Source organism: Oryza brachyantha, chromosome 5 (assembly GCF_000231095.2).
Source record: "Oryza brachyantha chromosome 5, ObraRS2, whole genome shotgun sequence".
In the NCBI taxonomy this organism is placed as follows: domain Eukaryota; kingdom Viridiplantae; phylum Streptophyta; class Magnoliopsida; order Poales; family Poaceae; genus Oryza; species Oryza brachyantha.
Window position 1 is genome coordinate 10,670,916 of NC_023167.2, and position 10,873 is coordinate 10,681,788.

Here is a 10,873-nt window from a genome sequence, read left to right on the forward strand (position 1 = left end):
CCTTCCACTTTTTATAAACCCCTTTCTACATTTTCAGTTCCATAAAGACCACCTTCCCTCTAGCTCCTTCCTGTTTTGCTCTCTTGTCCTATCTTTTTCTCTTCTCTTCTGTTTGGAAGAACACTTCCAATCTTGGTGCTTCTCTTTAATCCTGAGACCACTTGGCCAAAAAGTTGAGATTTTTGTGGTTTATCGATCTGCACCATTGAGAGAGCTATCGTCTTCCTCATCTCTTGCCAAAAAGCTACCTTCTTGCACCAGTCATCACCATGTCGATGGCCCAGAGCGGCAGCTCGGACCCAGCGGCGGCGGCCGTGGATACGAGCACCCACTGGGCGCCGCATGGCGCGGTGCTGACGGCGTGCGTCGTCGGGCTTAACTTGCTCGTGGTCGTCCTCGTGTTCGTCTACTTTTGGCGTTTCTTCTCCGGGAAGCGAGGCCCGCCGTCGACCTCCCTCGCCGGCGCCGATGAGGAGTCGTCGTCGGCCGACACGTCGCCTGCGGGCTCCCCGAGGGCGTCCTGGCGCCAGCTGCCCGGGTGGCCGGCGGCGAGCCAGCGGAACGAGGACATCGCGTCGTCCCTGCCCGTGTCCGTGTACTCCGCCTCCGATGTCGACGCCGGCGGACACGATGGGAAGGCGCCGGAGTGCGCTGTGTGCATCGTCGAGTTCCGCGACGGCGACCTGGCCCGCCTCCTCCCGCGCTGCGGCCACCGCTTCCACGCCAAGTGCGTCGGCGCGTGGCTGCAGCTCCACGCCACCTGCCCGCTCTGCCGCGCCAGCGTGCTCGCCCCCGCCACCACCGCCGCCTCCGAGTCCGAGCTGGCCAAGAACGACGACCAACCAAAGGACGACGCCGCCGCCGCCGCCGTGGACGAGGAGTGCCCGGTGTGAGCGTGTGAGCAGGAGGAGGAATTGTGCGCCATCCGCCCCTACCAGCGCCGCGCACGCGCTCTCGCCGGCGACGGCCAGGCCAGGCAACAAGAAACGAACACGAGACCGCAGCTTGTATGATCGAGCACGTAACGTGTTGCGGGCGGGGCGGCCATGGCGCCGCGCTGGGCGAGAAGGCGACAAGCATCTTTCGGCGGCAGCTAGCTAGCTATCAGCTCTCTGTGTGCGTCGTCGCTGTCCAGATGGAAAGTTTGGTGGTATGAGGGCGAAGAGTTCTCCATCAACTCGTACGGCCGCTCTTGTTTTCTTCTTCCTCGATCTCTTCTGCTCGATCTGGCCCAGCTACAAATATTCCATGTTCGTAGTCATGGGGATTAATTAGCTTTGTGTACATGATTGGAGTTGCAGTTGTAGTAGGCTAGCTCATATGATATGATGAATAATATTTAAAGAGTGTGTTGATCGATCTGCCTGTGGCACGCTGCATGCATTTGATAGATAGTAGATTTATTTCAAGTTAAGTTGTATAATCAATTAGTGTGTATTGCATGTATGTAAAAGTGAGGTGAGTGAGAAGAACAAGCTAATTGTGGTTTCATGCGAATGATTAATTAATTGCAACGGGCAATTGGGCATTCATGGGACCATGGGAATTAAGATCGATCGACATGAAATGATCCTATGTAGCCGTTTAATTGCTATCGGTTATAGTATAGTCTCCCAGATAAAGGAGAGTTTATTCCAAAGGCATTAATTCTCCTCGTTTAAGCTGAGCTCTTAAGTATAGTGTTCAGCTTAATTAAGTTATTAAGTACCTCACTAAGCACTATGTATTGGAGGTGCCCTAACGAGCTTGCTCCATCTGACCCGTGTGATAGAGGTTGTATTGTTGTGGTCAGGCTCGGTATAGGTACTGCTCCCTCTAATTTCTTTTATCGACGTCGTTAACTTTTTTATTTATGTTTTACTCTTCGTCTTATTTAAAAAATTTATATAACTATTGACTATTTTATTCTGATTTGGTTTATTACTAAAGTAACTTTAAATATGATTTATAATTTTGTATATTTGGATAAAATTTTTGAACAAGACAAAAGGTCAAACACAAACTAAAAAGTCAACGGCGTAAAAAAAACCGGTGTTCTAAAGTAGATCATTTTTGTCTCATTTGAGGTTCTAAAATAACTTCATTTCTAATTAATCATTGTATTGAAATTTCAGAAAGCAACCAGTAAAGACATTGAAAATAGATAAACTAGGAAAGAAATATATTAAGATTTCACAAAATGAAGGGTATTATAGTATTTTGTTTTTTTATCAATATGTATACGATGATTGAAAAATGAAGTTATTATTTTTAGTATGAAGGGAGTATCAAACTTTGTTTTAGGTTAGTTTGGTTGCTAGAGATTTGTTGAGCCAGTGAGTTATAGCTGTGGTTTACTGATATATTCCACTTTTAAACAACATTTATTTGAAAATTCAATTGAATTATAGCCTAGCTAGATATATATATGAGCTAACGCTAAACCTTGGGTCTTTCAACAAATACCAAGTACTGCAGGCGTAATACTAGATTACTAGTAGCAAGCTAGCAGGCACGCAACCACTGTTTCCTGTGCAGCCAGCGCACTGCACAACCCAACACTTCAGTAATATATAGCACACTATCAACAAGGATCAGATCAGCTGCAGTTGCAGCTTTGACTGCAAGTTAAGCAGTCTGGATCAATCCACCGTCCAGCTGAATACCAACGGCTAGATCTAAGACACTAACTCTTCTTTCCTTTACTCGCTTGTTATTTTGCAGATCATAAATCGAAAAAAAAATCACTTAAATGGCATTAGGATTTAGGAATATAATGGTTAAACAGAGGGAAATAGGCAGCTCTACATCCAGCCATTGGTTACTCATTTGTATTTTTTTTTCATAGTGACAAACTGATGCCCACAAGTTTTTGATATCTTTGATGAGGCTAGCTCAGTTCTATAGGAAATCTAACAGGTGTCGGTTGGACGAAACATCTACGGTAACTAAGTGGTGCCAAATTGGCCAACTAATTCTACAAGCAGCACCTGTGTGCTGCACAAGACCCCAAAAGCACCGATGTGAAGTTGATACTTTAAGCCGAGGATTCGAATCAATGAACTCATAAACGTACGAATCACACAGTCAAGTCACAAATGCCACAATTGATGCTCATCGGAGGCCACTACTACTCACCGCATGGAGAGATCAGGGAGGGGGAGATGGGAGAAACCCACCCCTGCAAGTACTCATTGCTATATGACGTTGCTCAACCACTTCTGTTGTTGTTAGATCAAGGGAGCCAAAACCATCAATAACACCACATCAACTAGACTGACGGGGAGAGCAGCACACGAAGGAGGAGACAACCTCCTCTCACTTGCCCCTTTCTCTCCTCTCCGGTGTGGTGAGTGTGGGAGGAAGTTAGGCCAGCATGAGGGCATGGGCGAGCAGGCCGTGGCATGTCAGCGGGCAGTGGAGTTGGCTACACATGGCAAGAGAGGAATGGCAAGAGAGGAAGGAGGAAATGAAGAAATATGGAAGACTGGAAGAGGAGAGAATGAGAGAGGGAGAGGGAGATTTGGCCCCAAAAGGAGGAAATTTGGAACTTTTCAGGAATTTATTTGCATTTTAGCATATGAATTTGGATTTGATGTTGGAACTTTGAATTGATATTGGAGTTGGAGAGTTTACATGGAACCCATGAGAAGAATTTGAATGGTCTTCTAGATTTTGGTACGGGCAATGTTTACGAATGTTTTCAGCACAATTTCGAATTACAAAATTTGAGTTTTAGGATTTCAATATAAATTAATGGATGATGTATTTGGGATCTTCAAGGAGAGGAACTCGAGACTTTGGCACTTATGTACAAAGAACCAAGATTTTCGCAATTAGGCTTTTCCTAAAATGCTTTAAAAATCCAAAAAATTAGGGGATTACGGCTGTCCCAAACCTCCAGCCGGCCAGATGCAGCTATGGTTGCGGTAGACTAGAGGACTGGTGGAGACGAGAAGCGGAGGGAGAAAAAGGACTCGAGGATAGGGAGGAGAGGAGAGTGACAGGAGAATAGAAAGGCAGGGCCGGGGTAGGAGTAGACTTAAAAAACCTTCGGCTTAGTTTATTATGAGTGTCGATTAATGTTCTTCAGGGGTTAATATTTCTCTTAATTATTCAAGGATTGGTCTATAGTCGGATTGTTTTTCATTACTCGGTAGATACACATATATTACATGCATGTGCACCCTCATGAGAACACCTTGGGATATGCTAAAATCGCAGATGATATATAGTGACAAATCTGCATGTGCACATAATTAATATTTGCAAGAACTAGTCGTTTTGCTTACATGGATGGTTTTCTAGGAAAGAAAATTTGGTTATGCACACATAATCACTGAAACTAATTAATGCAAGGCTTTTGCCTTAATCATTCACTCATATGCAGGCAATGTAACTAACGAGCATGTAATCATCTCTCCCCAGAAGTCTGGTAAGTGCTGCAACCAGTAGTTGACCGGGGCCCATATAGCTTTTAGTATATGTATAACCAAGTAATAACCAGCATGCATTAGCAATGATTTCGTACAGTTGAATACAGTATATGTTATCCAATAAACTACTTAGCTTGCCGTTCCAATACAATAGCATATCTAGTTATCTACAGCTCACATATGGACACAGTGTAGCCGATAATACAAGTAATCCCTCAAATTAAAAAAAAACTTATATTCTACAATGTGGCTTTGTTGCACAAATTAAGGACGCTACCTCCGTCTTAAAAAGACTATCTTTCATCGTCTTATACAAATCAACAAAAAAAAATGTTCTTCACTTTAGTGATTTCTGCTTTGAGAAATTGTGCTACACATCTCTCTCTAGTTTAATGAACCCAAATGATTTTTGTTACCTATTTTAGTAACTCCAATTCAATGAAATGCTTTCAAAATCTTTTGGGGACGATGGATAAATATAAAATAGATATAAATAAAAAAATCATTATTTTTCTTTTGTTTTATTGAGGGAAAGCAGAGTTGGAAGGAAGTTGAGAAGGCCTAGAATTTGCGAACGAGTAGGCATCCCTCGTCACGCCGTCGCCGTCCGGCGCCTTCGGTACGGTTGCGCCTCCCTCAGATGGTACCGCTTCGATCGTACCTTCGTACGAGCGGGACCACCACCACCTTAATTAAAATCACAACTAAAATTAAATTACCCTCTAGCTAGCCAGCTGCTCGATCCATCCATCCATCCTTCGCTGATGGCTAATTAAGCAACAATTTAGACACGGTGGACGATGTATACATTTTTATATCTCTATATCTACGATATGTATATATATCTCGGCATGCATCGATGAGCATGATAGGCGAAAGAATTACTGAAAGCTAGCTAGCTAAGGCGAGACCCGATATTTCTACATATGTTCTTTTCTAGTTAGTTTTTAGAAGGTATCGGGATCATATATTTATTAAAATCTCATCTTTTTTTAAAAAAAAGTCAGACGATATATTTATAAATAAAAAATTAGTTTGTGAATAAAATTTTTATATATGTATTTTTAAGATTTAAAAGCATTGGATGAAAAATAAATATGATGCAAAACCTCTAAAATGAACTCCAAATTTAGAGTTAAAAAATTTAAATTTTGGTTTATAAGAAAAAAAAAGCAAAAAGACGATGGTGGAAGAAAACTTAGTACATGTATACCGTATATCTTGAGCCAATTTGTCTATATTTATCTATATCTATTGTCTATTTTCTATATCTATATTAATCGAGCCCTTGAAGATTCTGATGTTAATTAAGTATACAGATCTGGTCATGGGGTTGAAGTGGATCATGTCATCATGGTAATAGGATGTAAAAGCTATGTTCAATACAGTTAATCTATGTGTTCTGGAAGCCCATATGAATTCTTCGATCGCCAGGATGCCGACCATCGACCATGACAAACTTTTCACTCGTAGTAAGCAGCCTCTTAAATCCCAAAGAGAGAGAGACTATAACACATTATAACACATGATCCCGTATGCATGGGACACATTTGTTGAACCTCCAGAAAGCACACTCCCCACCCCACACTGTATCTCCCGACTGCACGCCGCATGTCCCCCGCGCCGCCGTCGAGAATACGGCGCACTCCCCCGCGCCAGCACACTCCGCCGGGTCGACGCACTCCTCCCGTGCCGCCGCACTCTCCCCGCGCCGCCGTTGATACCTCGCCGTGGCGCTGCCATTGTCTACCAGTTGGCGGCCGACGTGGCGATGGCGGTGTATACCAGTTGGTATCATCTGGTATCACAGCGTCGCGCAACAATGAAAACTAAAAAGATATAGGTATCACATGGTACCAGGTGAAAACAAACGGTACCATATGGTTATAAGCGGTATCATATGATGTCAGCATGTATCAACAGATATCAGTAAGTATCGATAGGTATCATTTGATTCCCCATATGGAAACCGAGATGATACCGATTCATATCAACATGTGTCAGATGATAGCAAAAGATGCTAGAAGGTATCAATCCACTATGTCCTCAGTGGTATCACATGGTATCAGAAGGTATCAAACATGTATCACATTATATCAGAAGGTATCAACATGTATCAGATGGCGATGGCGACAGCCAGCCCACACTTGATAGCAAGTAGTTGGTATCAAGTGGTACTAGCTGATACCAATTGGTATCATCCGGTATCATCGACGTCACACGATGAAACAACCAACTAAGGTACGGTGGAGTACGGCGAAGCCGGTGGTGGAGAGAGCAATGACGGAGATCAGCAATAGTGGTGAAGCCCTTTCCAGCATGAGTGGAGATCGGTGCCAGCAGCGGACTCCATGGAGAGACTTTCTGATAGGAGAGCACACAAATGGGGTAAAGCCTTGTTAGAGATATAGATACATACGGTTAGAGATAATAGAGTCTAATAGAAACTCTAGAGATAAAAGATAAAATCCTAGAGAGATACGATATAATATTTATCTTGTACTCTAAGTTTCTATCTCCTATGTATCCTATAAATACACCTACGAGAGTCAGTGTAATATACAATAGGTCACATCAAATCATATGATTTTTCTCCTATTTAATATTTTCTATATGGTATCAGAGCCTAAATCCAGTTGATTTGGGTCTAAGTTGGCACGCCGCCGGCGAACCCATCCAACCGCTGGCCGGCCGATCAAATCGAAGATGATGACGCCGGCCACATCGATCATCGATCTGGCAATCTGCAGTAGCCATCGATCACGGATGTCATGCAAATTGCTCGTCCAGCGAGAGCAAGAGAAGACCACATCCATCCATGTTTCAGGCATTCAAGATGATCAGTCTACATCAACGTTACTTCCGCCCGCAAGATCGTTCCTGCCAACAAAAAGACGGAAAGGACGCCAGCTAATCTTCGATTTCTTTTTCACCCCATTGTAGAGTATGCATCTATTTTCTTCCTTTCAATTAACTGGCTAACCCCAAAGATTATGTATAGATTAGATTTTTCCCAACAATTAATATTAATTAGTATTAGATCAATTTTCTTTAGTCACCAAATATTATCTATAAATTAATTAGATTAGATTCTTCTTGCTACAAAATCCTCAAATTCTAGCGACACAAACAGAGGTGCGGCGACATCAATCAACCAACAAGCAAGCACTACATCAAGCAACTGACGTCTTTGCCGAATCTCCACGTCCGCCATCAACATGCATTGAAATAACACCGCCGATGGTCTACATCAACATGGGAACAACACGCCGCCAATTCGTCCACAACAATGGACATACATCTCGCGTCCTCTGACAAGAAACTCAGCAAGACGCTTTATCGACGACGGCATCGACCGCGTCATCTACGATGGGCAAAGACTGCATCAACCTGGCATCACTACGGTGGTGACCTCCTACACGACGAACGGAGTATAACAAAAAATTAGTGACCTGACATCAACAACATTCTCTGACATCTGCAAGATGACCCAAGGACATCTTCTGACATATGCAAAGACGCTTCCAATAGCATCCTCTGACATATGTAAAGACGCTTCCAATGACATCCTCTAACATCTGCAAGGTGCCTCATCTATGATCGCAGCTCCGTCTTTAATTTTTTTCGCCTTCGGCTATATGCGGCTACATCAACTGCCATGTCTACAACGACCACGACTACCAAATGATCGGCTACCTCGATGGAAATTACAATAAATCATCCTCGACAACTCCAGTCAAAAGCGTCCGTATTATCGCTAACACTCCCGCTATGACTGCGGGAGAGAATAGAGGAGAGAGACAAGGGATGGCACAGAAGAGGACGCTGTCACCAAGGTATAGTACCGAGACGACATAGAAGAGGACACATTCACCAAGATGGAGGACTCTCTATCAGAGATGCAATTGATGATGGAGAAAACAAAAAAGAAAAGATGGTGAAACACAAGATTTCAAATCCAGTCGCAATCGTTAGCTTTGCTCCCGTTACGACTGAGAGAGAATGTTAGAGATATAGATACATACGGTTAGTGATAACAGAGTCTAATAGGAACTCTAAAGATAAAGATAAAATCCTAGAGAGATACAATAGAATATTTATCCTGTACTCCAAGTTTCTATCTCCTATATACCCTATAAATACACCTATGAGGGCCAGTACAATAGACAACTGATGACAACAGATCATATGATTTTTCTCTTATTCATTATTTTCCACAGGCCTCACGGCCGATGGAACAAAGACGATACGAGCTCGCCGCTGCCATCCCACCGACCGGCGAGCCCCTGCACCACTGTCCTCCTCCACTTGAAAAAAGCTGTCCTCCTCCACTTGAAAAAAAGCTGAATTAGTCGTTAATCGTCCCGTCTATACGGGATTCCGTAGGCTAGCTTTTCCGATCCCAAAAGCCAAACGTTTACATCCTCTTCCACTTTTTATAAACCTCTTTAATCTTCTTCTTCCTCATCTGCTAATATAAATATTCTTCTCCTCGATTGCCGTCGTCGTCTCCACCGCATTTCTTCTCTTTCCAATCTCGTCCATAGTTGTTTACTTGTTCTCATATTCTTACAATAAAAACAAGCCGTGGTTTTTGTGGTTTATGCACGCCATTATTGTCAGCTAGCTAGCTACTGTGTGCTGTTTGCGTTTTCGATCGGAAGCTACGTTGTCGCCATGTCGACGGTTCAGAGCGGCACGGCGGCGGCGCCGGCGGTGGAGGATCCGAGCAAGCACTGGTCGCGGCACGGCCCTTTGCTGACGGGCTGCGTCGTCGGGCTTAACTTGCTCATGGTCCTGCTCATCCTCTTCTACTTCTGGCGGTTCTTCTCCGGGAAGCGAGGGCCGCCGTCGTCCATGGCCGGCGGGGCGGACGAGGAGGAGGAGGAGGCGGGCGAGGGCGACACCTCGCCGGAGGGTTCTCCGAGGGAGTCCTGGCATGAGCTGCGGTGGTGGCCGGCGACGGCGAGGCAAGCGGAGGAGGAAGAGGAGGACATCGCGTCGTCCCTGCCAGTGTCCGTGTACTCCGCCGCCTCCGACGGCGCCGGCGGCGGCCAGCAGCAGCCCGGGAAGGCGGCGGCGGAGTGCGCGGTGTGCATCGTGGAGTTCCGCGACGGCGACAGGGCCCGCCTCCTCCCGCGGTGCGGCCACCGATTCCATGCCGACTGCGTCGGCCCGTGGCTGCGGCTCCACTCCACCTGCCCGCTCTGCCGCGCCAGCGTGCTCCCACCCGCCGCCGCCTCCTCCGACCAGCCCAAGAACGTCCCGAAAGAGGCCGCCACGGCTGGCGAGGGTGACGACTGCCCGGTGTGAGGCCGGAGCTGGAGGTGGAGGATCGATCGAGCACGCAACACACGAAGGGCGGCGCCGGCGCCGGCCGCGCCGGGCGAGAAGGCGACAAGCAACTTTCGGCGGCACGCATCGGCATCGCTGTCCACATTGGGAAAATGTTGGTGACGAGAGTTTAGTTTGATTCGACTCGTACGGCCGCTTTTGTTTTCACCTTCATCTTCTTCGATCTCGATCTCTCTAGCTAGCTTGCTAATTAGTTTGTTAAGTACTCTACACTTTTGATGCATTAGTTAGTGTATACATGATTGGAGTTGTGTAGCACTGTAGCTTGTGTGTATGATAGTATATGTAAATTTTCATGGATTCCTTCATGAATGTCAGAAAGAATCAGTACTGAAGCGTCGGTATTTGTAACGAACTTAAATTAATTAATTTTGAATTGCGTGTGAACATGAGTGAAATAGTCGTAGCTAGCGTGATCGACTGGTCGCCGTTTAACGTGATCTGATCTCTCTCCTCTTTTTGCGGTGGAGAGTATCCATGATTATATATGTATTTGTGTTAATCTTGTGATTGATCCTATGAGGATGATGGTAAGCTAGGGATATTATCGAAATTAAGAAAGCCTTCCCGTCTAGAGAAAAAAAAATAATGACGTGTTATTGGCATGTTCAACAGTAGAGCCAAGCCACGTTAGCAATTAGAGTCTATTGTAAAAAGGTAGAGTTAGGTGTGGTTTCTTCATTAATACAATAAATATATTTTATTAAGCTAGTTTCCTTTTTATACTTTCTCATGCAAAATAGGTTCCTTTAATAAATGCTAAGAGTCGACTCTAAGCCATTACCATGCATGACAGCAGTTTTTTCTCTCCTTCCCTCTCTTTCCTCTAGGTCACTAAATTTACTTATTTGGCGATTGAGAGAGTCAGCTAATAGATACATTTATACGTGCCCTAAGTGGCCACACATGTTAGGCTGTGTTCAATTTCCAAAAACTTTTGGGAGTGAGGTCATATCGACGCATACGGTCACATATTTGAAGTATTAAATATAGTCTAATTACAAAACAAATTTTAGATTCCGCCTAGAAACCGCGAGATGCATCTTTTGAGTCTAATTAATCTATCATTAGTACATGTTGGTTACTATAGCACTTATAGCTAA

General features: G+C 44.6%; 2 protein-coding genes across 2 annotated transcripts; both read left to right on the forward strand.

Annotated features, from left to right (window-relative positions):
* Positions 1 to 222: 222 nt before the first annotated feature.
* Positions 223 to 893, forward strand: LOC107304187 (E3 ubiquitin-protein ligase EL5-like). The gene has a single exon (XM_015837079.2). The coding sequence runs from the start codon at positions 270 to 272 to the stop codon at positions 891 to 893; it is 624 nt and encodes a 207-aa protein (XP_015692565.2). The 5' UTR covers positions 223 to 269.
* An 8,051-nt stretch (positions 894 to 8,944) lies between these two features.
* Positions 8,945 to 10,109, forward strand: LOC102711264 (RING-H2 finger protein ATL3-like). The gene has a single exon (XM_040524489.1). It carries the CDS (start codon positions 9,093 to 9,095, stop codon positions 9,726 to 9,728), a length of 636 nt encoding a protein of 211 aa, XP_040380423.1. The 5' UTR covers positions 8,945 to 9,092; the 3' UTR covers positions 9,729 to 10,109.
* Positions 10,110 to 10,873: the final 764 nt, after the last annotated feature.

Coding starts and splice junctions, on each gene's coding strand:
- LOC107304187 (XM_015837079.2), top strand. CDS start 270: ATGTCGATGGCCCAGAGCGGCAGCTCGGACCCAGCGGCGGCGGCCGTG.
- LOC102711264 (XM_040524489.1), top strand. CDS start 9,093: ATGTCGACGGTTCAGAGCGGCACGGCGGCGGCGCCGGCGGTGGAGGAT.